This window comes from Puma concolor, chromosome B1, assembly GCF_028749965.1.
Source record: "Puma concolor isolate L17-30 chromosome B1, mPumCon1.1.hap2, whole genome shotgun sequence".
NCBI classification, from domain to species: domain Eukaryota; kingdom Metazoa; phylum Chordata; class Mammalia; order Carnivora; family Felidae; genus Puma; species Puma concolor.
The window spans coordinates 96861137-96878891 of record NC_141670.1 but is presented as its reverse complement, the minus strand read 5'-3'; the positions used below and the strand labels follow the sequence as shown (position 1 = coordinate 96878891).

General features: G+C 34.1%; 1 protein-coding gene across 3 annotated transcripts in view; it reads right to left on the bottom strand.

The window, feature by feature from the left end:
- Positions 1-17755, bottom strand: part of SCLT1 (sodium channel and clathrin linker 1) — a 217658-nt gene that overhangs the window by 43384 nt on the left and 156519 nt on the right. For all 3 annotated transcript variants that reach the window (XR_015250225.1, XM_086704243.1, XM_086704244.1), the window contains 2 exons: positions 16543-16735; positions 10068-10264 (listed from right to left, as the gene is read on the bottom strand). Coding sequence is in view for 2 of the 3 variants with exons in the window: in XM_086704243.1 (XP_086560369.1) it covers positions 10068-10264; positions 16543-16735 (390 nt within the window). In the remaining variant the exon portion in view is untranslated. The remainder of the gene's footprint in view (positions 1-10067; positions 10265-16542; positions 16736-17755) is intronic.

Sequence of the window (17755 nt, the reverse complement as noted above, 5' to 3'; positions counted from 1 at the left end):
GGGTGGTGATACATCATTCAGTACACTGAATACCACTGAAATGTATACTTAAAAATGGTTAAGATGGTAAATGTCATATGCATATTTTGCCACAATTAAACAATAGTTTAAGTGGAATCAATGCAAAGGTCCATCAACTGGTGAGCAGATAAAACAAAATATGGTATATATCCATACTACTGACTCATTGATAAAAATAAACACAATACTGATCTGTGATACAATTTGGATGAATCTGAAAGACATTATGCTAAGGGAAAGAAGTGCGATGCAAAAGAACATATGATGTGTGATTCCCTATACAGGAAATGCCCAGAACAGGCAAATCTAAAGAGACAGCAAGTAGATTATTGATTGTCAGAAATAGGAAGTTGGTACTGCCTGCAAATAGGCACGGGAGATTTTGTGGTTTGATGGAAATGTGCTGAAACCTGATTGAAGTGATGCTTGCACAACTCTGTAAAATTACTATAAATCACAGAATTGTATGCTTAATGGAGCGAGATATATAGTATGCAAATTATACCACAATAAAGCTGTTGAAAAACTCAAAGAATCTACAGTTTTTGTACTGAGCAAGGTTCCTGGTTAAAAAAAATCAGTTATAAAAAGCATTTCTATTTCTGTATGCAAGCAAAGATCACAAAATAAAATCAGGGAAATACTATTTATATCATAAAATATCAATTACTAAAATATACCAACTAAATCTAACAAAGATGTGTAAGACTTCTATAAAGAAATGAATACACTTTACTGAGGGTAGTAAAAAAGATGTAAACAAATGGAGAGATGCATGTCCAAAAGACTGGAATCTTTAAAACTTTAAATTATTTTAACTTGCTCCAAATTTACTTATAGACTCAATGTACTCCCAATCAAAATCTCATCACATTTCTTTATGGAATTTAAGAACACGATTTTAACATGAATAGGAAATGTCCATGGCCAAGAACAGACAAGAATTTTGAAAAATAGAACAAGAGGAGTGGTTCTATCAGATATCAAGTCACTTTTCTAATTTTGTATTTGTTTTCAAAAGTGTCTCCTAAAGCTATAATAAACAGCAATATGGCATCGACACAGGATTGGCAGACAAACAAATGAAACATAAGAAAGCTCAGAAACAGACACACACATACGAACACAAATTATGACAAAGGGGACTCTGCAAAATATTGAGGAAATGACAATTTTGTCATGAAAGGTTATAGGGATGAATGGCTACCACATGGAAAAAATGGACTTCTATCTTACCCTATACACAAAATCAATTTTAGAGTGAATAAAGACTTATCTGTGGAAGGTAAAACTATAAAACTTTTGGTAGTTAAGCTAAAAGAGAATCTTTAGAGGTCAGGATAGAAAGGGAGTTTTTAAAATAAGACACACAGTCATCATAAAACCAGAGATAAATATGACTCCATCAAAGTTAATAATTTCTGTTTATCAAAATGTGTCAGGAGATGGGGAAGAGAAAAATAGAAAGAAGGAAATGATAAGCCACAGAATAGGAGAAGATATTTTTGTTTTTGTTTTTTGGAGAAGATATTTGCAACATTTGAGAAAAAGTAAACAATAGAGAAATGGTTAAAAGGCTTGAAGAGACACTTCACAGAATAAAAGTTCACAAGGCCAATAAACGTAGATGTTCAACTTCAATAGAATTATGAGCTGCAAGTTAAAACTATAATGAGAAACCAATAATCATTACAGTCACACAATTTAACATATCTGACTTCACTGAGTGAAGCTGAGGACTATCAGAAATTCTTACACTACTTGCAAAAATGTAAATAGTTACAATTATTTTGAGAAACAGTGAGGCCTTTTCTACTACGTTGAAAATATGCATTCCTTATGACTTAACAATTCCATTTTTAGGAATATGCTAGAAAGAGGGATGTCTAGGTATATCAGGATATTATAGAGTAATAATAAATTCATTATCCATTGTACTGCTAATGGGCATTTGCATTTCCATTTGGAGACAATTATGAAAAATGCTACTATAAGCATTCTTGTAGCAGCTATGTATACGATCTTAAAAGCTATGATTTATTTTTGCCTGGTTTCTTTCCTTCTCCCCACACCCCAAATGGGCCAAACTGAAAGCTTTAGGAGAGATTAGTAATTCAGCAATGAACTGGATAATGAAACTCTTGAACAGAGAAGATCAAGTGAAAATCAACTCTATGGAAACAGTTAATTCCATAACATGATTAAAGAAGAACTCCCTGTGATATTTCTTTCTTGAATATCTATATTTTATCTTTTAGTGCCAAGATTTGTTGCATCTTAAAAAAAATAGCTGTATTTCATTATATAAACATTGCTATTATCATTAAAGATGTCATTTACTATTAATTTTTGGTTACCAATATCTTTATGTTCCAGCAAATATGTTCCTCCAAAAGTGTTATTCATTACTAAGCTTTGGATCTTTTCGGCTGCAGTGTATTTCTCACCTTCAATTCTCACACCAGATCAATATTTCTAAAATCTATTGTGATTTCCAATATTTGAAAACTATATTTTGAGTAGTCAAAGAAGCCTTTTATTATCTTAAGCTCATTAGGAAGAGTGTTACCAAAAGATAGATGACTTTCCAGTCTAGTATCACCATGTTAATATTATCAGTATGTATTAAAGGCACTGAGTGATTATATCATATAACCACAGCTATCCCTCACATCTGTCAGAACGGCTAGCCTCAACAACACAAGAAACAACAAGTGTTGGCAAGGACGTGGAGAAAAAAGAACACTCGTGAACTGCTGGTGGAAATGCAAACTGGTGCAGCCACTGTGAAAGCAGTATGGAGGTTCCTCAAGAAGTTAAAAATAGAACTACCCTACAATCCAGCAACTGCATTACTGGGTACTTACCCAAAGAATACAAAACACTAATTCAAAGGGATACATGCACCTCTTTGTTTATAGCAACATTATTTATAGCGGCCAAGATATGGAAGCAGCTCAAGAGTCCATCAACTAATGAATAAAGAAGATGTGGTATACATATACAATGGAATACTATTCAGCCATTAAAAGAATGAAATCTTTCCATTTACAATGATATGGATGAAGCTGGAGAGTATAATGCTAAGTGAAATAAGTCAGAGAGAGACAAATACCATATAATTTCACTCAAGTGGAATTTAAGAAACAAAACAAATAAGCAAAGGGAAAAAAAGAGAGAGAGAGAGAGATAGAAAACTGACGGTTAGAGGGGAAGGGGGTGGGAGTGGGGGGGTTGGGTTAAATAAGTGATGGGACTAAGGAGTGTACTTGTCATGATAAGCATTGGGTGTTGTATGGAACTGCTGAATCACTATATAGTACACCTGAAACTCATATATAATCCTGTATGTTAATGAACAGGAATTAAAATAAAAGCTTAAAAAATAAAATGTTAACTGACAGCTGCAAAGAAAAAAAAAGTAATCCCAGCTACCAAGGTTTCATGTTTTCAGATTTATTCTGCATATTTTTACAAAAAAAGTATTTTATTCAATTTCTTTTTATGATTATAGCCCATCTAGTTTAATGTCACCACTGTGTTCTCTATCTTCCTCTAAGGTAATTCAAGTCTACTCTCTTTTTCATCTTCACTTTGTTTTGATCTTTTGTGTTTACCACATGTGGGGACACATCTATTTTGTGCCTGTGCCAGATCTCCTCCTCAATTTATGTTTCGGGGGAAAAATAATCTGTGGAATCATTGATTTGTCTATAATTGAAAACAACTATACAAATTTTCCTTCACACAGCACTTTACAGGTTATTTTAAAAAGCATGAGTTAGAACATTTAAAATTATTTTAGGGGCACCTGAGTGGCTCAGTTGTTAAGTATCTGACCAGCTCAGGTCATGGTCTCACAGTTCATGAGTTCAAGTCCTACTTGGATGAGCTAAAGCCCCACATCGGGTGAGCTCAAGCCCTGCACAAGCCCCAGGTGAACCCTGCTTCTCTCTCTCCCTCTCTTTGCCCCTTGCTCACTAGCGCCCTCTCTCTCTCAAAAAAAAGTGATTTTAGATGTAAGAATTCAATTTGTGGGCATTTGTTACATTCATTAAGGTGTTTACTGATCAAATATATTTAATCCTATATGCTAAAATATAAATGTATGGAGTTAAGATCTATAAAACTTAAAGTCTAAGATATCTTTTTTAAATTTCTATATTTTTAAAATTTATTTATTCTTGAGAGAGAGAGAGAGCACATGAGCAGGGGAGGGACAGAGAGAGAGGGGGAGAGAATCCCAAGCAAGCACAGTCAGCATGGAGTGTGGAGCCCCGCCGAGGCTAGTGATATCAAGAGTCAGATGCTTAACTGAGCCACCAAGGCTCCCCATAAGGTATCTATAATTTTTGAAGACATTCTTTGATCTTTCTGAACTAATAAAATATCCTACCAAAAAAAAAAAAATGGATAATCTTACAACTCACAGACTCCTATGTAATAATGAGACAACTCAAGGGAATCATGTAAAAATTCCTTGATAATGAGTATATAACTGGGGTGAATTATTTTTCAAAAAATCAAGTACTATTCCTGAAGTCACAAGTTGTAAAGAACCTTAACAATCTTTCTAGCCCAGATGAAAGCAATAGACAGGGTTGTGTTAAAAGTATTTTGACAGACTCAAGACAATTATATTCAACATTCTATGTGCTTCCTTTTGGCAACGTACTTTGATACTTCAGAGAATACAAACTGAAATAAAACACATTCACTATCAATAACCTACTGGGAATAATTAGCTCGTGTGTACAAGTTACATGTATAATATAGCAAAGCCTAACACAGCCAAGAACAGTATTTTAAGGGTTTAGAGTAGGACGGAGATTACAGTAGTCATAAATATTTCTCAGTAAAACATGCGAATAGGCATAATAAATGTTTATGTGTATCTGTATACACATGCATATATGTGTGTGCACACACAGATATACCTATACCATAAATAGCCTCCTGTCAGTTCAAGTCAGGTTTGCCACCAAAGTATAGGCAGTTAACTTTGGAAAAGTCTGTTTTCGGGTTTTTTTTTTCAAATTTAAAATTGCAGACAATGAATTATGGATCTGTATAAATTTTTCAAAGTCTAGAGTTTTCTCATGTGTAAAATGGAGAGTGTGATGGTTAATTTTATGTGTCAATTTGTCTGGGCCATGGTGCCCAGATGTTTAATCAAGCATTATTCTGGATGTGTCTGTGAGAGTGTTTTAGGTAAAATTTACATTTAAATCACTGGACTTGGAATAAAGCAGAATACCTTTCATGATGTGGGTGGGCCCCATACAACTAGTTGATGGCCTCATAGAACAAAAAGCTGACTTCCCCCAAGCAAGAGGAAATTCTGCAGTAGACCACTTTTGGACTTGAATGGTAACAATGGCTCTTCAGGTCTCCAGCCTGAATGTCTCTGGACTCAAACTGCAACCTGCAACTATTTCCTGAGTCTCTGGTTTGTCAGTTTTCTCCATCAAAAAAACTTTACACACCTTATTCTTTATAGGCACTTGATTATATAGGTGGTAATTTAAGTAACTGTTTTGCCATTGCATAGCATGGATTACCAGTGTACCCTTTACCAGTGGCCTTTAAATCTAATCAAAGCAGAAAATCAATTCCAGATAATCCAGATCCAGTTAGAGTACCCATTCATGAGGTTATATTCTTCTGGAACTACTTCTGTAATTGAAACCAATTCCTATATGTATCAGGGTTTATTCAGGAAAACAGAGCTACACTGAGTGATACAGAATATGGGATTTATTTTGGGAATTAGGTGTGACACACCTGTGGGAGCTGGTAGAAAAGCCAATGCAATGCAGTTGTTTCTGCATCTGGTGTTAAGTCCAAAGTCACTATGGGCCAGCTAAACTAGATGTCATGAAGAAAAGCTAGATATGAACGGAAGCAACTGTAAGGACAAACTAGAACCCTGTTTTCATTTATCTCTCACCATCTCCAACTACTGCCGTAGATGACCTGCAGGAGAAGCTGGTGCCCTTTCCCATGCATCTACATGTTTAAGAGGAGTCTGTTACACATCCATATGTACATCCTCTTGGCCTTCGTCTAAGGGACCTGTGAAGAGTTAGCAGGGTGACCATGCAGTGGGGAAAAAGAAATCCAGGACATTTTCAGTATTACTGAGCAAGGCTGCTGAAAAAATTCTACAGATCCCAAATACCACAGTGGTCACTAACCAGGAGAGGTCTATGCAGATCAGGTCATCAATGAAGTCTTCGCTTAAGTTGTCTCACAATGGGCCTAGTGTGTCTACAATCCTACTCTGTGGTTATTTCCCTGGTTCTGGGATGTATAATTGGAACAGACACACTGAGCAACTAAATGGCAAAATCTCTACACTGGTTCTGTAAGCAGTGAAGTAAAGGCTATTATAGTAGGAAAGACCAAGTAGCATTTGAGGAAGTATAGTAAAGGCAAGGTACAATAAAAGTTTGACTTTCCACTTTATCTGTTTCCAGAATGTGCTGGTTCCACAGCATCTTCCAAAGGTGTCCAAAGCCTTTTTTTCTTTATTAAATATCATTCTGAAGTCACGGATTTTTAATATATTTGACATGTTTCAATTTATTGTAGATACTCTTTTTGATGTTCAAACTGCCCCCACATCAGCCAGAGGGTGCCTACTTAAGTTAGCTCCTGGGTACTTTTGCCATGACCCAAGTAATGTTGATACCTTCTTTACCTTTTGCTACAACAAAGTGTTTTCTAGGCTCATCTTCTACTTTTCTATCCTAGATCTATGATCAATCATTTCTTTAAAGAGTCCTGGTTTCTTTTGGGATACCTCATTGCGACAGAATACTGGTCAGTGCTTCCAGGTCCTTTTAGTGGACAGAGCCAGGAGATACATGTTTTTAAGAGTAAAACACATCATGAGTTCCCATTATATTCCCAATTTCAATTCGAGTTGTAAGTTTTATTTAATTTCTTTGAGTTTCTTCTCTATTATAAAAATCTTGGTTCTTAAAGACATTTACATAATTACTCAATTGCTTTATCTCATAATTATAAGCTTCAGAATAATAATACCGATATTATTTCTAATGATATAACTACTAAACACAGTTTATGGTTTTTTTACATTTCCTTTTATCCTTAGGATTTATCTCACTAGGGATATACAGTCTAATTACTGTGTTTAATGTAACTTGACATAATTTATCTGTGTAATTAAGCCATTAACTTCCTACACAATTAGCTCATTTGTCTAATTTTACTTTCAATTTAAAAAAAATTTTTTTTAGAGTTTATTTATTTTTGAGAGACAGACAGACAGACAGAGTGTGGGTGGGGGAGGGGCAGAGAGAAAGAGGGAGACACAGAATCCAAAGCAGGCTCCAGGCTCTGAGCTATCAGCACAGAGCCCGATGTGGGGCTTGAACTTGGGAATGGTGAGATCATGACCTAGGCCGAAGTCGGACGCTCAATCAACTGAGCCACCCAGGCGCCCCTAATTTTACTTTCAATTTTGGGGTTTTTAAAAAATTTTTTGATTTAATTTAAAAAATAATTATATGAACATTTATATAGCTTCAAACTCAAGCCAATATATCTATAAAACAAGTTTCATTCAAAGAAGTCTAGCCTTCATCCTTTGCTCCTTTCTCTTTCCTCACAGAGAACCATTTCAATTACTGTTTTGGTCACCTCTCTTTTTGAGAATGTGTGCATGTGTGTATGAACATAGCGTATACGTAGCATGCTGGTATATATATGTACACACATACACAGAGACGCCCCCCTCTTAAAAGGTAGAATACTACACACACTGTATAATACTTGATTTTTTCACTTAATATATTTTGGATACTGCTCCATGTGCTAAGATTTTAATTGGGATTACGATGCATCTATAGATGACAGGGGGCGTGGGAGGGCTGTTAACAAATTTATAACATTGAGTATTCTGATCAGTTAACCTGATCTCTATCTAGGTAGGCCTTCTTTAATCATCCCGATATCATAGTTATGTAGAAGTCTTACACATTGTTAGATTTATTCCTGGGTATTTTATCTTTTTGATGCATTGTTAAGTTTACTATTATAGGTTTAATTTTGAAATATTTGTTGTAGGTATGTAGGAATACAATTGATTTTTATATATTTGCATATTATCTATTAATTATTTTGGACTTATTACATATACAGTCATGCTATCTGTAAAGAATGACTGTTTCTTCCTTCCTTTCTAGTTTGTTTACCTTTTCATTTTCTTGCCACAGTGCACTGAAAATCAGGACTTCTGATACAAACATTAATAGAAGTGATAATAATGAACTTCTTTGTATCTTCTCAATCTTCAAAGGAAAGTTACTAACATTTTTTGCCAATAAAAATGTTTGCTTTAGAATAGATACCTTTACAAAATTAAAGAAATTCTATTTCTAGTTTGCTAAGAGATATTTTGAAAAATGATAAATGGATATCAAATATTATCAAATGCTTTTTCTGTATTGAGAAGGCCTTATAATTTTTCTTTTTTAAAAAAATCTAATGCAGTAAATTATATTATTTATTTTCTAAGCTTTTAATAATTTTGCATTCCCAGGATATGCCAAATTGGTAACAATTTTTTTTTTTTGTTAGTTCTTTAATGCTCTCGATAGATGTTTTCTACAATTCATCTAACTTTTTTGGTTGTGGTCTAGGGCGGGTTCAAACTGCCTAGCTCACCATTCATTAACTGGAAGCAGAAATTCTCTTTGTCTCTTTAATTCATTCCAAATACATTTTTATTCCAGCATTCCACCAAAACTGCTCTTATCATGGTTAACAAAGACCATCAAACGGCAACAAACTAAAAGGTCCATTCTCAGTCCTCACCATATTCACCACTCAGTAGCATTTTATAAAACAACAGTTAAGAGCATATTGTCTTTACTGGTCATTCTGTTAGCTAAGTGACTTTGACTAAGTTCCTTAACCTCCCTCAGCCTCAGTTTCTCTACAGTAAAATGTAAATGACAATGTTATCCAGTTCTAGGGTTGTTGTAAAGTTTAAGTAAGTACATCTAAGTCGTTTAGAACAACAACAAAAAAACACATTATGTGCTAAATAAATATCACCTATTATTATTGCTTATACTCCTGAAAAAAAAAAAGATTTCTTTTTTAACCATTCTGTCATGATTCTTATTTCTCTGGATATTCTTTCTCAGTGTCTTTCAGACTTTCAGACTCTTCCAGTCTCAGTCTTCATCTCTCCAGAATTTAACTTTTGGAACTTAGTCTTCTGACAGCTTAATTTCTCTACCTAGACTTCCTTTCTACACAATATTATCCCATGACTTTAAAAATCGCGTATATGTTAATGAGTCCTACAATTATAGCTCCTGTTGCAATATCTTCCTTGAACTTCAAACTTACAGACTCTACTGACTAGTTAATATCCCGATTTAAATGTCTTCTAGGCAGCACATATTTAACATGGTTCAAACAAACTTTTTAAAATGATTTCCAACCCTTCAAAACCTAATCCAAGTTAGAATCATTTTATACGCCAATTATTACAGTATTTGCCAACCTTCTCCCTTCTACCCTTGCCCCTCTAGTCTGTTCTTCAAACTTCAATCAAACTGATTTGTTAAACATTTAAGCCTGATCATATCACTTTGCTCAAAGCTTTCCATAGCATCCCATCGCATTCAGCATAAAAGCTCAAGTACTTTCCAGGCAGGGGTCAGCAAACTTTCTCTTCAAGGGCCAGAGAGCAAATATTTCAGGCTTTGCAAATCAATCACATTCTGCTGCAACCACAAAATATTATATGCTATACCTATATGCAAAGAGTATTAAGATTCTAAACTGCCACGTCCAAAAAAAATCATTATATTCTGTGGAATGTGACTAAAGTTTTCAAAAATGTAGTATGAGTTTTGGTTTCTAATGCTTAATATTTTTCATAGCAGTTCAATAAATATTTGCTGAATAAAAAAATAAGATATTTTTACAAAAAGATGGCAAAGACATTAAAGGTTAAATAATTTATTCTGTAAAATGTATCAAACAATTAATAGTGGACTTACTTGAGATTACTGATTCTAATCTCTGCACTTTCAGTAAGTTTCTTTGTTTCTTCTTTCCACCTATTGGCCACCTTCTGTTGAGTCACTAAGAGATGTCTCAGTTCAACAGTGGAATTTCGATTACTGTCTTCCATCTCTCTTAGTTGAACTTCAAATCCATGTTCCTTTATTGAAAATTCATGTTCCATTGTACTGATCTAAGGAACAAAATGAACACATATCTTCTTTTATTTTTTTTTTTTTTTCTATTGTAGGGGATACACTGATCAGTGATACTTACAAAAGCAATAACTCATTGTGGTGTTTGTGGCACAGAAATGTCTGGATGAGATATATAAAAATAAGTTTACAATTTTCCTTCATCACAAATGAAGACTTATCCTGTATTGTAATTTAAATTTGGTGAAACCAGAATTATGGACAATTTTTTTGCAACACTTTCCTCAACATCTTAAAATGCCGGTAGGAAAAAAGTATACTATTTAATATAAAACTGCTCTCATTATCTACTTTTACTTTTGCTGCCAGGATCCATGGAAAATGTTCATGCTCTCAAATAACTGAGAGCTTTTTACTCAAACCATTAAAAAAAAAGTTTACTAATTTATTATAAAGGGTACAACTCAGAAACAGGCAAATGGAATAGTTATATAGGGCAAGGTATGGATTTGGGGGTGTGCAGAGCCTCCACGGCCTCTCCAAATGCACCATCCTCTCAGCACCTTAATGTGCTCAACTCAGAATCTCCTCAGGTCACCTCATACTAAATTTCAAGTTGTCTTTTAAAGGGTTTTGTAAAGAAAGTAATATACGAGAATTTCTTTACCACTTCAGTTATGGTATAAACATTTCTTTTTCAGGAAAAAAAAGACTATAAATAATGATTTTTCAGAATCTCATATGTAAGGATTGTCCATTATTTCCAGCTAATTTATGTCATTAGGGTAAAAATAACTTAATGCAGAATAAACATATAAGTAAATGCTTTTTGAATACTCTAGAAGCATTCTTAATTGGGGTTCAGGGAGAAAATTAAGCCCTAATGCTCTCAGGCATTCAGTGTATGTAATGAATTGCCTTCTCTTGAATGCTTCTAGAATGAAACTGTCTATACCATCCTTGAGGCAACTGAGAAAACAGTCACTAGAACAATTTATTTGGTGTACTCTCAGGCCATCTTTATCTTACGATACTAAAGAAACATTATAAAGAATATTTATCTTATGATATTTTAAAGTAATGTGCTTTAAAGATCGTTACAGCTGGTATAGCTTATAGTAATTCATCAAATATGGCCACTTTCCAAAATCAAAAAAGGATGAATAAAAAGGACTCAACTTTACTCAATACCAAGGAAAACTAAACAACAGCAAAATCCATGGTTCTTGGGGTAAACTGCAAACACCCATCCTCACTACTTCTGCTAAATGCAATGTGCTTCCTAAAACTCTTAAATTTGGTTTCTCAAATAATATACAAGTAGAAATTTAAGACTTTATAAATACTGGCACTGGGAAAACAACCTTGGTTTTATTAATTGTCTATTATATTACAAGCTTCAGAGTCTCCTTGACTCCTGCTATTTTAATTTCTGTCTTATTGGATTCTGCAAATTTAGATTTGAATATGCTCCTACTCCTTCTCTGTCTCAATCTCAACCTTGCCTGGAGAAGCCATGGTTCTTATGTGTTAGGCAGAACCGTCTATTTCTGTCTTTGTCTCTCTCATATATATATTAAAAACTGATAAACACATCTATACAGTTTTAGAAGTCTGCGTGCCTAGTTAACTCCCCATTTCTTCTTAGAAAGTTTATTTGTAATTTGATAAGCCTTGTTCTGAGGTTCTTTGTGACAACCTCGTCTTTGTCTACTTCTAACAAGCTTGTATTGTGCTACTATTCCCTTTTTTTTCTTTGTTTCTGTTACAATGGCTTCTCATTCTTGGCTCATTTTCACATGTAGTTCCCTTTGCCTGAAGTAATCTTACCCCTCCAGCTTGTCTTAGTTATTTCTATTCAATTTTTAAAACTTAGTTCAATTATTGCTTCTATCTAGAACCAAATCAAGTCCCTCTAAGTTCTCTCAGTGCCCTATGTTTTTCCTAAAGAGTATTTATTAGTTTGTAAATACATGTTAAAGTTTGCCCATCTCCATGAAAAAATGACAGTTTTAAGGTTGGGGGAGGCGCATGTCTTCTTTACATTTTCAGCACCTGAAACATAGTAAAGTTACCAAAACACATCTGTAGACCAAATTAATGATGGCTTTTTGGTATCAAAATGTAGTCTTTAAACACATGCCAGATCCTTTAGCTGGTGAAATTCCAACTGTTAAACTGGACAGATCTGCAGCTATGGACTACAAACAACTGAGTCTCCTACAAAAGAAGTCCCACTAATGATTAAATTCAATATATTGGTAGGAAGAAAGGATTTATGGTCTCCCTTTTTTCTTTGTGCTTTTCCTCTGCAGAGAACCACTCACACAAATAGTTCTGTCATCCTTTTGTTCTCCAAAACATCAATTACTATCCTGAACTGTTAAAGATAGATAAAATGTAGCACCAGGTAGGGAAAGTCATGAATTTCCCTCTCCCCCATTATAAAAACCAAAACCCGTAAACATAAACATATTGTAAAGTAATGGAAGATAAAAAAAATTAAAAACAAATATAAGGTTTCTGTAATTGACAATTCAGAGATAACTACCTCTACTCTACCTGTTGTTTTTTATTTATGAATTTTAGAAGTTAGAGTAGTGAATACAGAATTGCAATATATATATACTTATATTTTTTCTTATTGTTTTAAAACTTAGACATAGCAATATAAAAAACATTATAAATTATTTAGAACCAATTTTTAATGATGACTCAATACAGTATTTTATAGATGTACCATCTCATTGTTCCTTCATTTCTAGTTATGAATAATGTTGCAATGGATTTTTTGAATTATGAAATATTTTACTTATTTTCTTACGAGAAAATTTTAGACTCTAAATGTGTACCATTTTAAAAAAAAATTAATATTTATTTTTTTGAGAGAGACAGAGTGCAAGTGAGGGAGGGAGAGGCAGAGAGAGAGGGAGACACAGAATCTGAAGCAGGCTCCAGGCTCTGAGCTGTCAGTATAGAGCCCGATGTGGGGCTTGAACTGACAAGCTGCAGTCGATTGACCTGGGTTGAAGTCGAATGCTTACCTGACTGAGCCACCCAGGGGCCTCTAAATGTGTATCATTTTAAACTCTCAGTTGCACATTCACTCACTGATAACTGTGCAATTGTGACTTTAAACTTTAAAAAAGTTATTTACTAGCACTTTGTTTCCTTAGTCTGTGACTTCTGTTCATGTCTCCTACACGTTCTTCTATTGGGTTATAATATTTTTTAAAGCTCCTTATGTGTGAATGTTTTTTGTCTTTTGTCCCATTTACTAAAATTATTTCTCCCAGTTATTTCTTTTCAAAACATTTAAAAATGGTTCTAAATATTTAAAAACTTTATATACCTAAACCTACCAATATATTCATTTGCAATATCTTCCAATTTTGTTTGTTTTGCTAGGAAAGTTCTTTTCCATCTATCAGTTACATATCTGCCTACATTTCCCACTAATGTTTTATAGTGTCACTAATAGCTTTTAGTTATAAACCCATATGAAATTTATAATGTAAAATTTAAAATCGAACAAGGTACAAATAGTTTTTCACCAAGTACACTGACTTATTTTATTATGGAAATATTTTGGTATGAGAACTTTCAAGCATACACAAAATAAAAATAAAAATATTACAACGAATCCCTATGTGCCCATCAACCACATAGTGCACTTGTTTTATCTGCACTCCTACTAAACTTTCCTTTGCCAAGATTTATCTTTCTTTTCCTTACAATGAACTACATTCCAACTCAAGTTTTACACATATACTAACATGCCAGAGTCACCACCCTGATTTAGATATCTCAGGAGGCTCACTCATATGTCCTAATCATTACTCATTTTGTAATTGAAGTTGTAACCTCTATTCTGATCTCATCCTCATAGGTAATTATGCCTATTCTTCACTTTCAAATAATGAAATTAATAGACTAGAGATTTTTCGTGTCTGGCTTCTTTGTTCAACATTAGGTCTGTGAGACTCATCCATAATTATAGTTCATTCTGTTTTATTGGTGCATCTATTTCATTATCTGAGTGTACCACCATTTATTTATGTAATCTCATGTGGATGGACATGAGTTATTTTCAGTGTTCGATATGATTAAAACTTTTATGAATATTCTTATACAGATGTCTTCATGAACATAAGCACTCATATCTATGGGTATGTAGCCAGGATTATTTGGCATCGTATGTATGTATGTATGTCCAACTTTAAAAGATAATGCTAACTGCTGGTTGTACCAACTTACATTCTCAAAGTAGTGTATGAAAGTTCCAGTTGCTTTATATCTTTGTCAACACTTGATAGTCTTAGTTTTTTTTTATTTTATTTTAGCCATTCTGGTAGGTATGCAGTGGTACCTCACTGCAATTTTCATTATTTTGCTGATTAATAATGCAGTTGAACATTTTTTCATAAATTCTCTTTTATGAAGTGCCTATTTAAAGTTTTTACCCACTTCTGGAAACGGGTGTTTGTTTTTTCCTTATTAACTGCTAACTATTTTATCATTAACTGGTAACAGTTTTTATATTCTATTCTAGATATTAGTCCTTTTTTTGGTTATGTTCTATTATATATACATATATATATTATTGTATTACAAGTGTATTATATTATACATACATTATATATACTTTCCATATTCCAAATACTTTCTTACTTTTCACCCTCTTAATGGTGTCTTTTTTTTTTTTTTTAATATTTGTTTATTTCTGAGAGAGAGAGAGACAGAGCATGAGCAGGGGAGGGACAGACAGAGAAGGAGACACAGAATCTGAAGCAGGCTCAGGCTCTGAGTTGTCAACACAGAGCCCGACGTGGGACTCGAACTCACAAACTGTGAGATCATGACCTGAGCCAAAGTCAGACACTCAACTGACTGAGCCACCCTGATGCCCCAATGGTGTCTTTTTTTATTTCGACAATTGGATTGTGATTTTTAAGAGGCAAGACTGGCAAACCAGGGCTAGCATTGTACTTAATGGTGTCTTTTGATGACTCAATATTAATTTAATGAAATCCAATTAATTTATTATGATTATTGCATTTCGTGTTCTCATTAAGAAATTCTTTCTAACCCAAGATCATGAAGATTTGAAGCTTGAAGGTCCACTGTTTTATATGTTGCATTTAGGTCTACAAGACAGCTCAAATGAGTTTAAATGTGTGGTGTGATATAGGGGTCAAGGTTTATTTTAAAAATATGGACCCAATTGATCTAGCATCATTTTTTATAAAGATAATTCTTTCCCTGTTGAACTACAGTAGTGCTTTTGTTATAAATGAGGTGATTATGAAAAATGGGTTTGTCCCTGGACTATGTTTTGTTCCATTGATCAAATTGATTATTATTGATAGCACAGTGTAGCTTTATATCGTCAATATCTGGTGGTGTGATTCTTCCCTTTTGTTCTTCGAAGATTTCCCACATACTAAACCATAAAGTACAAACCTCTCTGTATGATCTACAAAGCTGTCTTTTAGAGTTAAAGCTTTTATTAATAACTACAGTGTCTGATACATGCAGTAGAAGGCAATACATATGGGTTGATATGAATTAGGTTGGAATGTGACTTTGTATGAGTACACAGTAACAAAAAACAAAGTGAAACATAAATACTGCTATCTCAATCTTTACTATGAAACTGGAAGATACAGCTTTTTAACATAAAGAGTTAATGCCACCTTTTACAAAAGTTGCATGGAATGGGGTAAAGCAAGCAACATGCTGATGGTCACACCAGTGCTTCTTGTAACTCCCTTAAACACGTTCCTATTGTCAAAGCATATTAAGCATTACCATGAAGAAAGAGGGAAGGAGAGGGAAAATAAAGGGGATTTTTTTTTCTAGAAGAGACTTTTATCCCTTGCCTTCCTCCTAGCATGGAAATTTTAGACTACCTATGAGAGGTTCTCAGAGCATACTGATGTAGCATCCTCTATAGAGCTAGTTTTAGAGTTCAATTTTTAAGAGGCTATTATAGAAGAGAGGATGACAGTCTGTAAAGTTATCTCATCTATAGTTTTGCTAGCACTGCTTAAATTGCTTTGGCAAGAATATCAGTGTATTTCATGGTTGGAAAGAATTTTTTTTGTGTGTGGATAGTGAAAGCAATCATTTTTAAGTATGCTTGCCAAATTCTACAATACAAAAAAGACTGGTTAATGCTCTGCATTATGATTTAGTGCTATCTGATGAAAAGGCAAAAAAAAAAAAAAAAAGGCCTTAAAAATGTTTTACTGGGTCTCTCTTATATTTTGATTTTCACAAGTACACATTTAACTCTAACTAGACTTGAAAATACCTTTAATTTGGCTTTTTTTTGAGCTTCAAGAGCAATCTTTCTTAAATCCTCAGTCTCTTTCTGTAACTGTTCATTTTCTTGCTGAAGTTTCAGCCTTTGTTCACTGACAAATCCACAGTTTTCTCTCTCAGACTCCAATAAGTTTTGAAGTTTCTGAATCATTTCTTGGCAACGTGATATCTCTTCTGAGGAACTGATAAAAAAAACAAAAGGAATCCTTAATTAAACATAATGATCTGTAACAGAAGTCAAGCACTCTGTTTTATAGTATAGAGTTGTTTTCTTTGTTCTGACTCATTTCTCTTCACAGAGGATTTTCTTTTTTTAATTTTTATTTATTTATTTTTTTAGATTTACAGCCAAATTAGTTAGCATATAGTGCAACAATGATTTCAGGAGTAGATTCCTTAATGCCCCTTACCCATCCAGCCCATCCCCCCTCCCACAACCCTCAGTCTGTTCTCTATGAGTCTCCTCTGTTTTGTCCCCCCTCCCTGTTTTTATATTATTTTTGTTTCCCTTCCCTTATGTTTATCTGTTTTGTCTCTTAAAGTCCTCACATGAGTGAAGTCATATGGTTTTTGTCTTTCTCTAATTTCACTTAGCATAAAACCCTCCAGTTCCACCCACGTAGTTGCAAATGGCAAGATTTCATTCTTTTTGATTGCCGAGTAGTACTCCATTTTCTGTGTGTGTGTGTGTGTGTGTGTGTGTGTGTGTGTGTGTATTTATATACCACATCTTCTTTATCCATTCATCCATCGATGGACATTTGGGCTCTTTCCATACTTTGGCTATTGTTGATAATGCTGCTATAAACATGGGGGTGCATGTGTCCCTTCAAAACAGCACACCTGTATCCTGTGGATAAATGCCTAGTAGTGCAATTGCTGGGTCGTAGGGTAGTTCTATTTTTAGTTTTTTGAGGAACCTCCATACTGTTTTCCAGAGTGGCTGCACCAGCTTGCATTCCCACCAACAATGCAAAAGAGATCCTCTTTCTCCGCATCCTCTCCAACATCTGTTGTTGCTTGAGTTGTTATCTTCACTGAGGATTTAAACTATGTGGTTTCACAATGTTATATTAGCCCAGGCAAATACATTCAGCTTAGCAATCTTGACTAATACACTGAACAGTTACCACTCACCTATAAAATCTATGTGAAACTTTTTTCAAATTTTTACTAACACTGAGAATCACTGTGTAACAAGG